A 15,116-nucleotide genomic window follows, 5' to 3' on the forward strand; every position below is an offset into this window, starting at 1 on the left:
GGATAGGAAGGATGGAAGGATGGATGGATGGAAGGAAGGAAGGAAGGAAGGAAGGTGGATAGGAAGGTGTATAGGAGGGAAGGAAGGAAAGGGAGGGAGGGGGGTGGATAGGAAGGATGGATGGATGGATGGAAGGAAGGAAGGAAGGAAGGAAAGGAAGGGAGGAAGGTGGATAGGAAGGTGGATAGGAGGGAAGGAAGGAAGGAAGGAAGGAAAGGAAAGGAAGGGAGGAAGGTGGATAGGAGCGAAGGAAGGAAAGGAAGGGAAGAAGGTGGATAGGAAGGATGGAAGGAAGGAAGGAAGGAAGGAAGGAAGGAAGGAAGGAAGGATGGAAGGAAGGAAGGAAGGGAAGGAAGGGAGGAAGGTGGATAGGAGGGAAGGAAGGAAGGAAGGAAAGGAAAGGAAGGGAGGAAGGTGGATAGGAGCGAAGGAAGGAAAGGGAGGAAGGTGGATAGGAAGGATGGATGGAAGGAAGGATGGAAGGAAGGAAGGAAGGTGGATAGGAGGGAAGGAAGGAAGGAAGGAAGGAAGGAAGGAAGGATGGAAGGAAGGAAGGAAGGAAAGGAAAGGAAGGGAGGAAGGTGGATAGGAGGGAAGGAAGGAAAGGGAGGAAGGTGGATAGGAAGGATGGATGGAAGGAAGGATGGAAGGAAGGAAGGAAGGTGGATAGGAGGGAAGGAAGGAAAGGGAGGGAGGTGGATAGGAAGGATGGAAGGATGGATGGAAGGAAGGAAGGAAGGAAGGAAGGGAAGGAGGTGGATAGAATGTGGATAGGAGGGAAGGAAGGAAAGGGAGGGAGGGGGGTGGATAGGAAGGATGGATGGATGGATGGAAGGAAGGAAGGAAGGAAAGGAAGGGAGGAAGGTGGATAGGAAGGATGGATGGAAGGAAGGAAGGAAGGAAAGGAAGGAAGGTGGATAGGAAGGTGGATAGGAGGGAAGGAAGGAAAGGGAGGGAGGGAGGTGGATAGGAAGGAAGGAAGGAAGGAAGGAAAGGAAGGGAGGAAGGTGGATAGGAGCGAAGGAAGGAAAGGAAGGGAAGAAGTGGATAGGAAGGATGGAAGGAAGGAAGGAAGGAAGGAAGGAAGGAAGGAAAGGAAGGGAGGAAGGTGGATAGGAGGGAAGGAAGGAAGGGAGGAAGGATGGAAGGAAGGAAGGAAGGAAAGGAAGGGAGGAAGGTGGATAGGAGCGAAGGAAGGAAAGGGAGGGAGGTGGATAGGAAGGATGGATGGAAGGAAGGATGGAAGGAAGGAAGGAAGGTGGATAGGAGGGAAGGAAGGAAAGGGAGGGAGGTGGATAGGAAGGATGGAAGGATGGATGGATGGATGGAAGGAAGGAAGGAAGGAAAGGAAGGGAGGAAGGTGGATAGGAAGGATGGATGGAAGGAAGGATGGAAGGAAGGAAGGAAGGTGGATAGGAGGGAAGGAAGGAAAGGGAGGAAGGTGGATAGGAAGGATGGATGGAAGGAAGGATGGAAGGAAGGAAGGAAGGAAGGTGGATAGGAGGGAAGGAAGGAAAGGGAGGAAGGTGGATAGGAAGGATGGATGGAAGGAAGGATGGAAGGAAGGAAGGAAGGTGGATAGGAGGGAAGGAAGGAAAGGGAGGGAGGTGGATAGGAAGGATGGAAGGATGGATGGATGGATGGAAGGAAGGAGGGAAGGAAGGAAGGGAAGGAGGTGGATAGAATGTGGATAGGAGGGAAGGAAGGAAAGGGAGGGAGGGAGGTGGATAGGAAGGATGGATGGATGGAAGGAAGGAAGGAAGGAAGGAAGGATGGATGGAAGGAAGGAAGGAAGGATGGATGGAAGGAAGGAAGGAAGGAAGGAAGGATGGAAGGAAGGAAGGAAGGATGGATGGAAGGAAGGAAGGAAGGATGGATGGAAGGAAGGAAGGAAGGAAGGATGGAAGGAAGGAAGGAAGGATGGATGGAAGGAAGGATGGAAGGAAGGAAGGAAGGTGGATAGGAGGGAAGGAAGGAAAGGGAGGAAGGTGGATAGGAAGGATGGATGGAAGGAAGGATGGAAGGAAGGAAGGAAGGTGGATAGGAGGGAAGGAAGGAAAGGGAGGGAGGTGGATAGGAAGGATGGAAGGATGGATGGATGGATGGAAGGAAGGAAGGAAGGAAAGGAAGGGAGGAAGGTGGATAGGAAGGATGGATGGAAGGAAGGATGGAAGGAAGGAAGGAAGGTGGATAGGAGGGAAGGAAGGAAAGGGAGGGAGGTGGATAGGAAGGATGGAAGGATGGATGGATGGAAGGAAGGAAGGAAGGTGGATAGGAGGGAAGGAAGGAAAGGGAGGAAGGTGGATAGGAAGGATGGATGGAAGGAAGGATGGAAGGAAGGAAGGAAGGTGGATAGGAGGGAAGGAAGGAAAGGGAGGGAGGTGGATAGGAAGGATGGATGGAAGGAGGGAAGGAAGGAAGGGAAGGAGGTGGATAGAATGTGGATAGGAGGGAAGGAAGGAAAGGGAGGGAGGTGGATAGAATGTGGATAGGAGGGAAGGAAGGAAAGGGAGGGAGGGGGGTGGATAGGAAGGATGGATGGATGGATGGAAGGAAGGAAGGAAGGAAAGGAAGGGAGGAAGGTGGATAGGAAGGATGGATGGAAGGAAGGATGGAAGGAAGGAAGGAAGGTGGATAGGAGGGAAGGAAGGAAAGGGAGGAAGGTGGATAGGAAGGATGGATGGAAGGAAGGATGGAAGGAAGGAAGGAAGGTGGATAGGAGGGAAGGAAGGAAAGGGAGGGAGGTGGATAGGAAGGATGGAAGGATGGATGGATGGATGGAAGGAAGGAAGGAAAGGAAGGGAGGAAGGTGGATAGGAAGGATGGATGGAAGGAAGGATGGAAGGAAGGAAGGAAGGTGGATAGGAGGGAAGGAAGGAAAGGGAGGGAGGTGGATAGGAGATGGAAGGATGGATGGATGGAAGGAAGGAAGGAAGGAAGGAAGGAAGGAAGGAAGGAAGGAAGGAAGGATGGATGGAAGGAAGGAAGGAAGGAAGGAAGGAAGGAAGGAAGGATGGAAGGAAGGAAGGAAGGATGGATGGAAGGAAGGATGGAAGGAAGGAAGGAAGGTGGATAGGAGGGAAGGAAGGAAAGGGAGGGAGGGAGGTGGATATGAAGGAAGGAAGGATGGAAGGAAGGAAGGAAGGTGGATAGGAAGGTGGATAGGAGGGAAGGAAGGAAAGGAGGAAGGTGGATAGGAAGGATGGATGGAAGGAAGGATGGAAGGAAGGAAGGAAGGTGGATAGGAGGGAAGGAAGGAAAGGGAGGGAGGGAGGTGGATATGAAGGAAGGAAGGAAGGAAGGAAGGAAGGTGGATAGGAAGGATGGATGGATGGAAGGAAGGAAGGAAGGAAGGAAGGATGGAAGGAAGGAAGGAAGGATGGATGGATGGAAGGAAGGAAAGGAAGGAAGGAAGGAAGGAAGGAAGGAAGGAAGGTGGATAGGAAGGTGGATAGGAGGGAAGGAAGGAAAGGGAGGGAGGGAGGGAGGTGGATAGGAAGGATGGAAGGAAGGAAGGAAGGAAGGAAGGAAGGAAAGGGAGGGAGGGAGGTGGATAGGAAGGAAGGAAGGAAGGAAGGAAGGAAGAAGGAAGGAAGGGAAGGAAGGTAGGTGGATAGGAAGGTGGATAGGAGGGAAGGAAGGAAAGGGAGGGAGGTGGATAGGAAGGATGGAAGGATGGATGGAAGGAAAGGAAGGAAAGGAAGGGAGGAAGGTGGATAGGAGGGAAGGAAGGAAAGGGAGGGAGGAAGGTGGATGGATGGAAGGAAGGAAAGGAAGGAAGGTGGATAGGAGGGAAGGAAGGAAAGGGAGGGAGGGAGGTGGATGTATGGATGGATGTATGGATGGAAGGAAGGAAGGAAGGAAGGAAGGAAGGAAGGAAGGAAGGTGGATAGGAAGGTGGATAGGCGGGAAGGAAGGAAAGGGCGGGAGGGAGGGAGGTGGATAGGAAGGATGGAAGGATGGAAGGATGGATGGAAGGAAGGAAAGGAAGGGAGGAAGGTGGATAGGAGGGAAGGAAGGAAAGGGAGGGAGGTGGATAGGAAGGATGGAAGGATGGATGGAAGGAAAGGAAGGAAAGGAAGGGAGGAAGGTGGATAGGAGGGAAGGAAGGAAAGGGAGGGAGGGAGGTGGATGTATGGATGGATGTATGGATGGAAGGAAGGAAGGAAGGAAGGAAGGAAGGAAGGAAGGAAGGAAGGAAGGTGGATAGGAAGGTGGATAGGAGGGAAGGAAGGAAAGGGAGGGAGGGAGGGAGGTGGATAGGAAGGATGGAAGGAAGGAAGGAAGGAAGGAAAGGGAGGGAGGGAGGTGGATAGGAAGGAAGGAAGGAAGGAAGGAAGGAAGGAAGGGAAGGAAGGTAGGTGGATAGGAAGGTGGATAGGAGGGAAGGAAGGAAAGGGAGGGAGGTGGATAGGAAGGATGGAAGGATGGATGGAAGGAAAGGAAGGAAAGGAAGGGAGGAAGGTGGATAGGAGGGAAGGAAGGAAAGGGAGGGAGGAAGGTGGATAGGAGGGAAGGAAGGAAAGGGAGGGAGGGAGGGAGGTGGATAGGAAGGAAGGAAGGAAGGAAGGAAGGAAGGAAGGAAGGAAGGAAGGAAGGAAGGGAAGGAAGGTAGGTGGATAGGAAGGTGGATAGGAGGGAAGGAAGGAAAGGGAGGGAGGTGGATAGGAAGGATGGAAGGATGGATGGAAGGAAAGGAAGGAAAGGAAGGGAGGAAGGTGGATAGGAGGGAAGGAAGGAAAGGGAGGGAGGGAGGGAGGTGGATAGGAAGGATGGAAGGAAGGAAGGAAGGGAAGGAAGGTAGGTGGATAGGAAGGTGGATAGGAGGGAAGGAAGGAAAGGGAGGGAGGGAGGGAGGTGGATAGGAAGGAAGGAAGGAAGGAAGGAAGGAAGGAAGGAAGGGAAGGAAGGTAGGTGGATAGGAGGGAAGGAAGGAAAGGGAGGAAGGTGGATAGGAGGGAAGGAAGGAAAGGAAGGGAGGAAGGTGGATAGGAGGGAAGGAAGGAAAGGGAGGGAGGAAGGTGGATAGGAGGGAAGGAAGGAAAGGGAGGGAGGGAGGGAGGTGGATAGGAAGGATGGAAGGAAGGAAGGAAGGTGGATAGGAAGGTGGATAGGAGGGAAGGAAGGAAAGGAAGGAAAGGGAGGAAAGGGAGGGAGGGAGGGAGGGAGGTGGATAGGAAGGAAGGAAGGAAGGAAGGAAGGAAGGAAGGAAGGAAGGAAGGAAGGAAGGAAGGAAGGAGGGTGGATAGGAGGGAAGGAAGGAAAACACACAAAGACAGATATTGGGCATCAACATAATAGCTTCTGTCCTGTTTATCACTCCTCATGTCCTTCTTTAGGCTTCCATTGCAGATCATCATCAAACCTTACTAGGTATATCATTCTGCAGTCAAGTTCTGGAAAGGCTGAAGCTGACACCGAAAGAATGTCCCCTGGAGACAGGTCACAGCATTGGGGGAAAGTCTGCAGAGCCTTCTGGCTGACGGCATGGACTCCTGGGCCCCAGTCCAGCCCATTAGGATCCAGAACCAGGGGAAGAACCACCACATCTGCCTGCCCACCAAGGAAAAAAAAGGGGCAAAAACTCAATCAGATATATTCAAAGTAAAAAGAGGCACAAAGAGAAAAAGCTTGACCTTACCTCCAAGATCACCCCCTTCTTTAAAAGCAAATGACCAGCAGCCCAATTTCTGACACGTCATGGATGTTTTATGCTTTCACTTATTGTAAGCCCCCAGAATCATGAGGTGAGATCAAAGGTGGAATTCAGTCGGTTCAGACTGGTTTGGGCGAACCAGATGCTAATTTTACATCCGGTTCACTGAACCGGTAGTTGCAAGGACTAGCTGGCCCCGCCCATCCCACCCTGCCCCTCCCAGAAGTCTCCACCTGGCCCGTTTGGGATGCCAGGTAACTGCACGGCAGAGGCTCTTGGAAGGCAAAAAAACAGGCCTTCCGGAAGTTGAGGCCTGTTTTCAGCCTCTAGAGAAGGCCGTTTTCACCCTCCCGAAGGTTTGAAGGAAGTCTCCGGAGCCTGGGGAGGGTGAAAACTCCCCTCCCCGGCCATGGTGCAGGAGGCCGAGTAGGCCACGCCCACCATGGCCACACCCACCCAACAACCAGGCAGAGTACCAGTTGCTAAAATTTTTGAGTCCTACCCCTGTATGAGATGTAAATTTAATCAACAACTGCTCCTCAGTTCAGGGCCCCAATACAAAGGAAAGTTTGGTCTTCTCTTGCCTGTTGCAACTCCTCCAAAGCCGATCTCCTCCATCATATTAATATAGTGGGCGCACACAGGATTATGGAAACTGAAGTTCCATGGGTTTTAAAAATAGCATGGAACCACAGCTGTTTCTTTTCCCGATTCAAAAAGTAAAAGCTTGGGGGCCTAACTCAGAACAGCAGCGGGGAAGAATAACTTTATTTTATTTTATTCACTTATTTAGTTTGTCAAACATGTACAAGATAACAGGTATAAGTATAAACATGGACATGAACAAAGGAAATAAGTACAAATAAATGGGGACAGTAGGACAGGGACGGTAGGTACGTTAGTGCGCTTATGCACGGCCCCCTTTATAGACCTCTTAGGAATGGGGTGTGGTCCACAGTAGACAGTTTAAGGTTGAAGCTGTGGGGGGTTTGAGGATGTAACAACAGAGTCGGGTAGAGCATTCCAGGCGTTGACCACTCTGTTGCTGAAGTCGTATTTTCTGAAAACAGGACGTCGCTGGCCCTGTTCCAACCGTACCAGTTGGAACGGGATTTGAAACCCACCGCTGCATAAACACCCTTGGGTTGTGGTTTGAGTAACTGTTGTTGCACAAAATATGAGAATCTTAACTTGTTGTTTTTTTTCTTTGAGTGGTTTCCCCTATTAACCAATCATCACCGTGGCAACACAAAAGCTATTTACCTCACTTTTATCCTGCCACAATGATTGTGGGATGACTATTAAGCAGTTCTAAATCTCTAATGAGGAAACGTCTGTAGGCCATTACTCATCCATTTCCAATCATCTGAGGAAAATCCTGGTCTGCTGCTTATCTAATCCTGCATTTAGCTACTTATTTATTTATTACACATACTTCTGTGCTGTCACAATCAAAACTAGTATCAGGAATTCACAGAAAACCTGTCAAAAACAATGCAAGGTTGTTTAAGTAAAACCTAGTGAAACTTTTTAAAAAAACAATTGCACCAAACACACACCCTTTTCACATGTCCATGTTATTCCCCCCCCCCTTTTTTTTTTTCCTTTCTGTTCCTGACGAATAAATACTGGCAGTCCTCAACTTATGACCACCATTGAGCCCAACAATTCTGTTGCTAAGCAAAACCGTTGAGCAAGTTTTTCTCCCATTTTACGACCTTTCTTGCCACAGGTGTTAAGTGAATCATTGCGGCTGTTAAGTTAGTAACAGGGTTGTTAAGTGAATCTGGCTTCCTCATTGACTTTGCTTGCCAGTAAGACAGAAAAGGGGATCACGTGACCCCAGGACACTGCAACGGTCATAAATACATGCCAGTTGTCAAGTGTCTGAATTTTGATCATGTGAAAATCACGGGGATATCACAACAATTGTAAGAGTGAAAAAATGTCTTGCGTAGGGTAGAGTAGAAATAGAAATAGAATAAGAGTAGAGTAGAGTAGAAATAGAAATAGAATAAGAGTAGAGTAGAAATAGAGTAGAGTAGAATAGAATAGAGTAGAGTAGAGAAATAGAAATAGAATAAGAGTAGAGTAGAAATAGAAATAGAATAAGTAGAGTAGAAATAGAGTAGAGTAGAATAGAGTAGAGTAGAAATAGAAATAGAATAAGAGTAGAGTAGAGTAGAATAGAGTAGAAATAGAATAAGAGTAGAGTAGAATAGAATAGAGATAGAATAAGAGTAGAGTAGAAATAGAAATAGAATAAGAGTAGAGTAGAATAGAATAGAGATAGAATAAGAGTAGAGTAGAGTAGAAATAGAAATAGAAATAGAATAAGAGTAGAGTAGAGTAGAATATAATAGAATATAATAGGAGTGGGATGGGATGGGACGGGATGGGATAGGAGTAGAGTAGGACAGGATAGAAGTAAAGTAGGATAGAATAGGATGGAGAGTAGAGGAGAGGATAGATATATATTAATACCTATACCCATACCTATATTTATACCTCTATTTTGATTTATGAATCTAAAAGTAGACTGGATCAGGACAGAACAGAATTCTTCAAGTCACTTTTTTCAGTGAGTCACTTTTTTCAAAGAGCACGAAAAGTATGCTTGTAAGTCAAGGACTGCCTGCAACTGATTTTTTTTCTTTAAAATAAATCAATAAATAACAAATACTTACTTTTTTCTTTATATCAGGGCCGGTAGTTACTACCTCAATCTTGGTGGACTCCAAAGACAATAGGATGTTTCTTAACTTCTCTGAGTCATCCTTTCCAGGGGACCAGTGCTCTTCACATGCCTTGCAGAACAGCGTAGTGGCAGGTCCATCTCCAAAGACGACGTGGAGGCTTTTGAAGGGCTCCACAGGGTGATCTTTCCTAAAAGCCTCCATTGCAAGAATGATTACCTCAGCTTCGGTTGCAGAGATCGAAGGGCCTGAGTAGGTTACAACTACAGACTGGAAATTTTTTTGCCAGGCGGCTTCCAAAGCCAATTTTACCATCCCGGCTGCTACTTCAGCTGTGGGTGGAGATGAGAAATGAATATCCAAATTTGTATAGAGATACCCTTTTGGGCTCCACACCCTCTGAGCGAGCACAGCATTTCCACAGTCCAGGCCACCGCCGTTGCTGCCGATCCTCACCACGGCATCCGCCCTGAGGTGAGAAGCTTCTCCTTCCCAAAGGAAAAGGTAGCATCCCTCCTGGAGTAGGAAGAACCCAGCTGCTTTGAGGTGTGGGACATCCATCTGGTTGACCTGAATCTGGGAGCCTACGAAAATAAGCAATTTGCTGAGGGATTCTTTGGCTCTCCCAACCACTTCGGGGGAGCCAGTGAAAGAAATGGCTGGCGAATCGCATTGGGGGCCTCCTGAAACCTCAACTTCCCAAAGGGATGGAGAGAGGACCTCCAGAAGCTGTTTCCACAACTTTTGCTCCGCCGAAGTGATGAACAGAAGCTCCGAGATTACAGATGCTCTGCTAGGCCCGCTCGACTCTTTTTCGTCACAGACCTCCTGAAGTTCGCCTCTTCGAACGGGACTTGATGGTTCCATCTTGAATTCTTTATTCATCCTGGCCTCCCACCGAACCTTAGCCGCAGCTAGAACCCCTTTTGTTTAGATAGTCCTTTCGATTTATTATTACTTAAATAATAATTCACAGCTTCCTTGGCCTGAGAAAGCAGTTCATTTCACATCTGTCTAGTTGATTTCCTGAAAGAGAATAACAGGTTAGACATAGTCTTTAAGGGAAAGGCACAAGGATTTAGCAAAACCCGCATCAAAACTTCTACCCGGCCTGTGACAGACAGGCAGACCTCGACTTACGACCACAATTGAGCCAAAAACCTCTGTCGCTAAGCGAGACAGTTGTCAGAAGTTTGCAACCTTTCTTGCCATGGTTGTTAAGTGAATCACTGCAGTTGTTCTGATAGTAACACGGTTGTTAAGTGAATTTGGCTTCCCCAAATTCTTGTGAGAAGTTTGAAAAGGTTTTAACCCCTGCATTGCAACCGTCATAAAAATGAGTCCGTTGCTAAGTGTCTGGATTTTGACCATGGGAATGGTGCAACGGTCATAAGTGTGAAAAACGGTCATGAGTCACTTTTTTCAGGGCTGTGATAAGTTCGAACGAATTGTAAATTGAGGCCTATCTGTACATTGATAATGGATCATCCTGCCTATTTTCCAGTCGCAGGAAGCCAGATGTTGCCAGATTCTCATCTGATAGGATAAAGAGGTTAGGCCGCAGGCCTGTCAAACTGGCGGCCTGCAGGCCAGATGTGCCACGTCCAATACCACCCTCACCCCAGCTCCACAAAGGCAAAAAATGATATATCATGTGACGTGATCGAGTTTGATGCCCGTGGGTTGGGGGAGAAATAAAATAGGTGATAATTGCAAGGCATGGCAGGTAGAACTTTCCTTGGGTGGTGGAATGGAGTGTGCTGATTTTGCTCCCAAAAGTAAAGAGAAGGAAGAGTGTGTGCTGCTTAAAGCAAGGATGCAAAACTTCTATCGTCTCAAGAATAGCCTCAGTTCTTGTGAGGAACATTAATGGGAGCTCTTGAAACAAGATTGAGGGTCAAAGAATTATCATCGTGGGACATAAAGCATTTGAAGCGTGCAAAATGTCTATCAGCTGAAGGACAGCCCCAGATTTTTTGAGGAACATCAAAAAAATTTAAACAAGGGAGGTGAAGTCCAAAGAATCATCTTTGGGAGGGGGGAGGGTGTAAAGAATTTTAAGTACAAATTGGATCTCTGTGGAGATTCTCATTCATATAGGACATGATTGTCCCAAAAGTGCTTTTTTCCAAAGAAAAAAAAGTCCAGTTGCCCCTTGAAGAAAAAAAATCTTATTTGGGACAAAATGGATCCTTTAAGCATCAGCAAACTATAAAGCATCATTTTTGTCCCCTTAAAATCCCCCAGTGCACTAGAAATAACAGAATACCAGAGTTGAAAGGGACCCTGTAGGTCATCTAGTCCAACCCCCCCGCAGGAGACGCCACACAATTTCTGACAGATGGCAGTCTAGTCACTTCTTGAAAGCTTCCAGGGATGAAGCTCCCATGACTTCTGAAAGGAAGCTGTTCCATTGGTCAATTGTTCTGTCCAGGATTAGGTTGCTGTCGGCTCACTTCTCACATGTGCGTGCCAAACGCACGCTACACACATGTGCGCATTTGCACCTGAAAAGGTCTGCGCGAGCGCATAGAAAAGGGCAAAAAATTACATTTTTGCAATGACGGTTGTTCTGCGCACGCGCAGAATCGAAAATCAAGATGGCGGCCCTGCTGATAGAACTGACTCAGGAGGGTGGCAGGCTGAGCTACTACCTACTCGTCCAAAGCAGTCCAAGCCTGTAGGAACCTACCTACCTCTGCTTCTATCAGAAAATTTCTCCTTATTTTTAGGTTGAATCTCTCATTGATCAGTTTCCATCGGTTATTCCTTGTCCGGCTTTCAAGTACTTTGGAAAACAGCTTGATCCCCTCCTCTCTGTGGCAGCCCCTCAAGTATTGGGAACACTGCTATCATGTCTCCATTGGTCCTTCTCTTCACTAGACCAGCCATGCCCAGTTCCTGTAACCGTTCTTCATATGTTTTAACCTTCAGTCCCCAAATTATCTTTGTTGTTCTTCTCTGCATTCTTTATAGAGTCTCAACAACTTTTTAATAGAGTTGTGGCTAAAAGAACTGAAAACTCTGGCTGCTCTGGAAAGATCTGAAAACCACTAAAAAGATGATAGTGCTTTTAAATTCTCCTCCCCCCCACCCCCAAATCTTACAGGGTGTTGAAGGCCATGCTTAAATAAAGTCAGTGGCTGCATGCATTTCTGGACAATATATGCACAAAAGAGGCGCATTTACTGTCTTCTAATAGCCTCTTCTTCCTTTCCAATTTTAGGAGCTACAAGAAAGTGAGATCAAAAGTGGACTTGTAGATTTCATCCGACATCATCCTCGTGATTCAAACAACTCTGGTCCATTCATCAGGTTTTCCCAGCTGGATAGCTACCAAATGTATAAGGACTACAGTTGCTATTGTTCCTAAGTGACAGCCTGTTGTATAATCTGGCTTTAAAGAACTAGAGCATAATCTGATGGAAAGTTTTCCTAAACGAATTCCAATATGTTATCTTCCTCGATCCCTTTTCAGATTGCATAGATCTGTTTTATTGTTCACTTGCCTGGTCCTATCTCAACTCTTTGATTTTATTATCTTGTCCAATTTTATCTTCACAATAACCCCGTGAAGTATGTTAGGAAAAAAGGCATCAGAGCAGCTGAGATTACCTTGTAGTTGCACAGAAATTCAGACATCAGAAATCTTGATCCCAAACTCAGATCTTACCCAAGGCATCCTATGAATTCAGTTCATCTATCATCCCAAGGCATGCTTTGTGAAAAAAAACATATAAGTGTCCTTGACTTACAACTGCAATTAGGAATCAAAATTTCATCACTAAGCCAGGCTGTAGTCAGCATGTTATGCCTGATTTTATGACCTTTTTTTTTGCCATGGTGAGTGAATCATGTAGTTCCTAAGCAGGGGTGGGCTTCAAAAATGTTAGCAAGGGGTTCTCTGCCCAGTTGCTGGATGGGCGTGGCCTAGTTGGCCTCCTGCACCACAGCGGGGGGGGGGGATGGCATTTTTGGCCTCCTCAAGCTCCGGAGGCTTTCCTCAAGCCTCCAGGAGGGTGAAAATGGCTTCCTCTGGAGGCTGGAAGCATGCCCATTTCTGGCCTTCCCAAACTTCCAGTAGGCCTGTTTTTCACCCTCCCCAAGCCTCCGTGTGCGCCCTGCATCCAAAATGGATTGTGTGGGGACTCCTGGGAGGGGAGGGGTGAGTGGGGCCAGCCAGGAGTGGGATTTGGGGGTTTCTCCGAACTGCACAGAATCAAGTTCTCCCAAACCTGTGCAAACCCCCAGAAGCCCACCCCTGTTCCTAAGTCAATCTAAGCTTTTCTTATTGAAAGTCACCTGGGAAGGTTACAACAGGGGGTCAACATGACCTGGGATGCTGCATCCATCATAAAAACACCCCAGTTGCCGAATGTCTAAATTTTGATCATGAGACCCTGGAGATGTTGTGACGGTCATAAGGGCGAGGGTCACTTTTTTCATTGCTGTTGCAGCTTCAAACTTACAACTAAATGAATGGTTGTTGAGGACTATCCCTATACCATGTCCCCCCACCCCAAAAAAAGACTGGAAAATAAACCCTAGCATGATTTTTCAGGTTGCTTGTAATATAAGCCCAGCCCCCAAAATAAGCCCCAGTTAAGGTTGTCAGCTAGACAGATGGATTTAGTACGGTCTTTCCCCCAAAATAAGACCTAACCAAAATATAAGCACTAATGTGTCTTTTGGAGCAAAATTTGACGTAAGACCCAGTCTTATTTTGGGGAAAGTTGTCAACCCACATCTGGGCTGACATGATCCAGCTAATCCATAACCGGCAAACTGTTCAAGCCACTCATTCTCTTTTAGTCCAATCCATGAAGTCATTAGTACCATAAAGAGAAAAAAATCAGAGGAGGAAGCACTCTACATACCATCTTCAATTCCTGAATGAAAGACAGAGGAAGGAAGGAAGGAAGGAAGGAAGGAAGGAAGGAAGGAAGGAAGGAAGGAAGGAAGGAAGGAAGGAAGGAAGGAAGGAAGGAAGGAAGGAATAGCAGCAGCAACAGCAATAGCACTTAGACTTATATATCGCTTCACAGTGGTTTACAGCCCTCTCTAAGTGGTTTACAGTCACATATTGCCCCCAAAAATCTGGGTCCTCATTTTACCTACCAGGGGTGCATGGAAATCTGAATGAACCTTGAGCGAGTGAGAATGGAACTGCTGGCAGCTGGCAGTCAGCAGAAGTAGCTTGCAGTACTGCATTCTAACCACTGCACCACCATGGTAAGTAGGTGGGTAGGTAGGTGCGTAGGTAGGAAGGAAGGAAAGAAAGAAGGAAAGAAAGAAGGAAGGAAAGAAAGAAGGAAAGATACAAAGATAAATTTATGCTGCTAAGTGAGACATTTTGTTAAGTGAGTTTTGCTCCGTTTTACAACTTTTCTTGCCACAGATGTTAATTGAATCATTGCAGTTGTTACATTAGTAACCTGATTGTTAAGTGAATCTGGCTTCTCCCATTGACTTCGCTTGTCAGAAGTTTGCAAAAGCGGATCCCATGACTCTGGGAGACTGCAACCATCATAAATATGAACAAGTTGCCAGACATCTGAATTTTGACCATGTGGGCACGGGGATGCAGCAACGGTCGTAAGCGTGGAAAAAAAAGCAGTCATAACTCACTTTTTTTAGTACCGTTGTAACTTTGAATGGTCACTAAACAAACTGCTGTACCTATATTATCCTAAACCATAATTCTGTTTTATTGATTTTAGCTTACTTTAATAAGCAGCTCAGACATATACACCAGAAGCATTAAGTCAGACTATGGAACTTATCACTTCCTAAAAGTGGTGATTTAAAACTGCCATTGCAACCAACACTGAGTAGCCATTGCTCTGTAAGTAACTACTAGAGGAGTTAAAATTTGCCTCTTTTTGTGGCATTAATTACTCCACCTCTGGGGTGTTTCAAACACAAGAATGGAAACATCGGACAAATTAATAAAAGCATGTGGTATACCTTCCCTCCCACTCACCTCCAGATCTAAACTTCCCAACAGTTTTCCAACAAATTGAGGTATCTTTAAAGTGAGCCACCACTTGATAAAACTTGATCTCTACAGTTATATTTCCAAAAACATCAGGACAACAACAGGGGTTTGCTTCAAACTTTAACCCGATACACAATTTCACCTCAAACCTTAACCTAATACACAAATCAGCCCACTGCATTTTTAGCAAGCAAGTTGTAAAAAACTTAATCTAGTTAGTTTATGGTTAAGCATGTCAGACAAACATAGAAGATTTAGCCTGGGTATTACTACCTGTATTGAACACAGGGCTATATGTGGATATTACAAGACCATGAAGCTTTCTGAAATCTCATTAGAGGTATCAATAGCCCCATGTGGCAATGGCCATTCTCTAATATAATGATACCTTGTCCCTTTTGATTTTCTCATTCAAACAATCTTCACTTGATAGACAGATCTCGTGGTTGACCGAGAGCCATAATTGCCCCCAACTTTTGAGTTTGCACAACATTGTTTGTTAAAACAGGTTTAAATTATGGTTGGGGCTGTTGTGGAAACCCAGACTATTTTTAATTCCTTTATGTTTTGGTAGAGGGGTGGTGGGAACAGAGATATCATTTTTACCAGTCAAACCACAACATCCTACTACATTCACGCAGTCAGCAAATTAAACTTTTCCTAGGATTTGAGGCAAATCCTATATGGTGGTAGGATGTTTTCCCAGTTAAGTTCTCAAATTTCAAACATTCAAAGCAGAAACACCTGACATTGGGAATAAACATCT

At 46.3% G+C, this 15,116-nt stretch overlaps 1 protein-coding gene across 1 annotated transcript; it reads right to left on the reverse strand.

Moving 5' to 3' along the window:
* Positions 1-5,316: 5,316 nt before the first annotated feature.
* LOC309401320 (uncharacterized protein) lies at positions 5,317-14,848 on the reverse strand (the record flags this gene model as incomplete). Its single annotated transcript, XM_081970388.1, has 3 exons — positions 14,739-14,848; positions 8,344-9,378; positions 5,317-5,553 (listed from the first exon to the last, which is right to left on the reverse strand). Exons 2-3 carry the CDS (start codon positions 9,235-9,237, stop codon positions 5,317-5,319), a joined length of 1,131 nt encoding a protein of 376 aa, XP_081826514.1. The 5' UTR covers positions 9,238-9,378; positions 14,739-14,848.
* Between the last annotated feature and the right edge of the window lie 268 nt (positions 14,849-15,116).

Source organism: Natrix helvetica (assembly GCF_964273705.1).
Source record: "Natrix helvetica genome assembly, chromosome: Z".
In the NCBI taxonomy this organism is placed as follows: Eukaryota; Metazoa; Chordata; class Lepidosauria; order Squamata; family Natricidae; genus Natrix; species Natrix helvetica.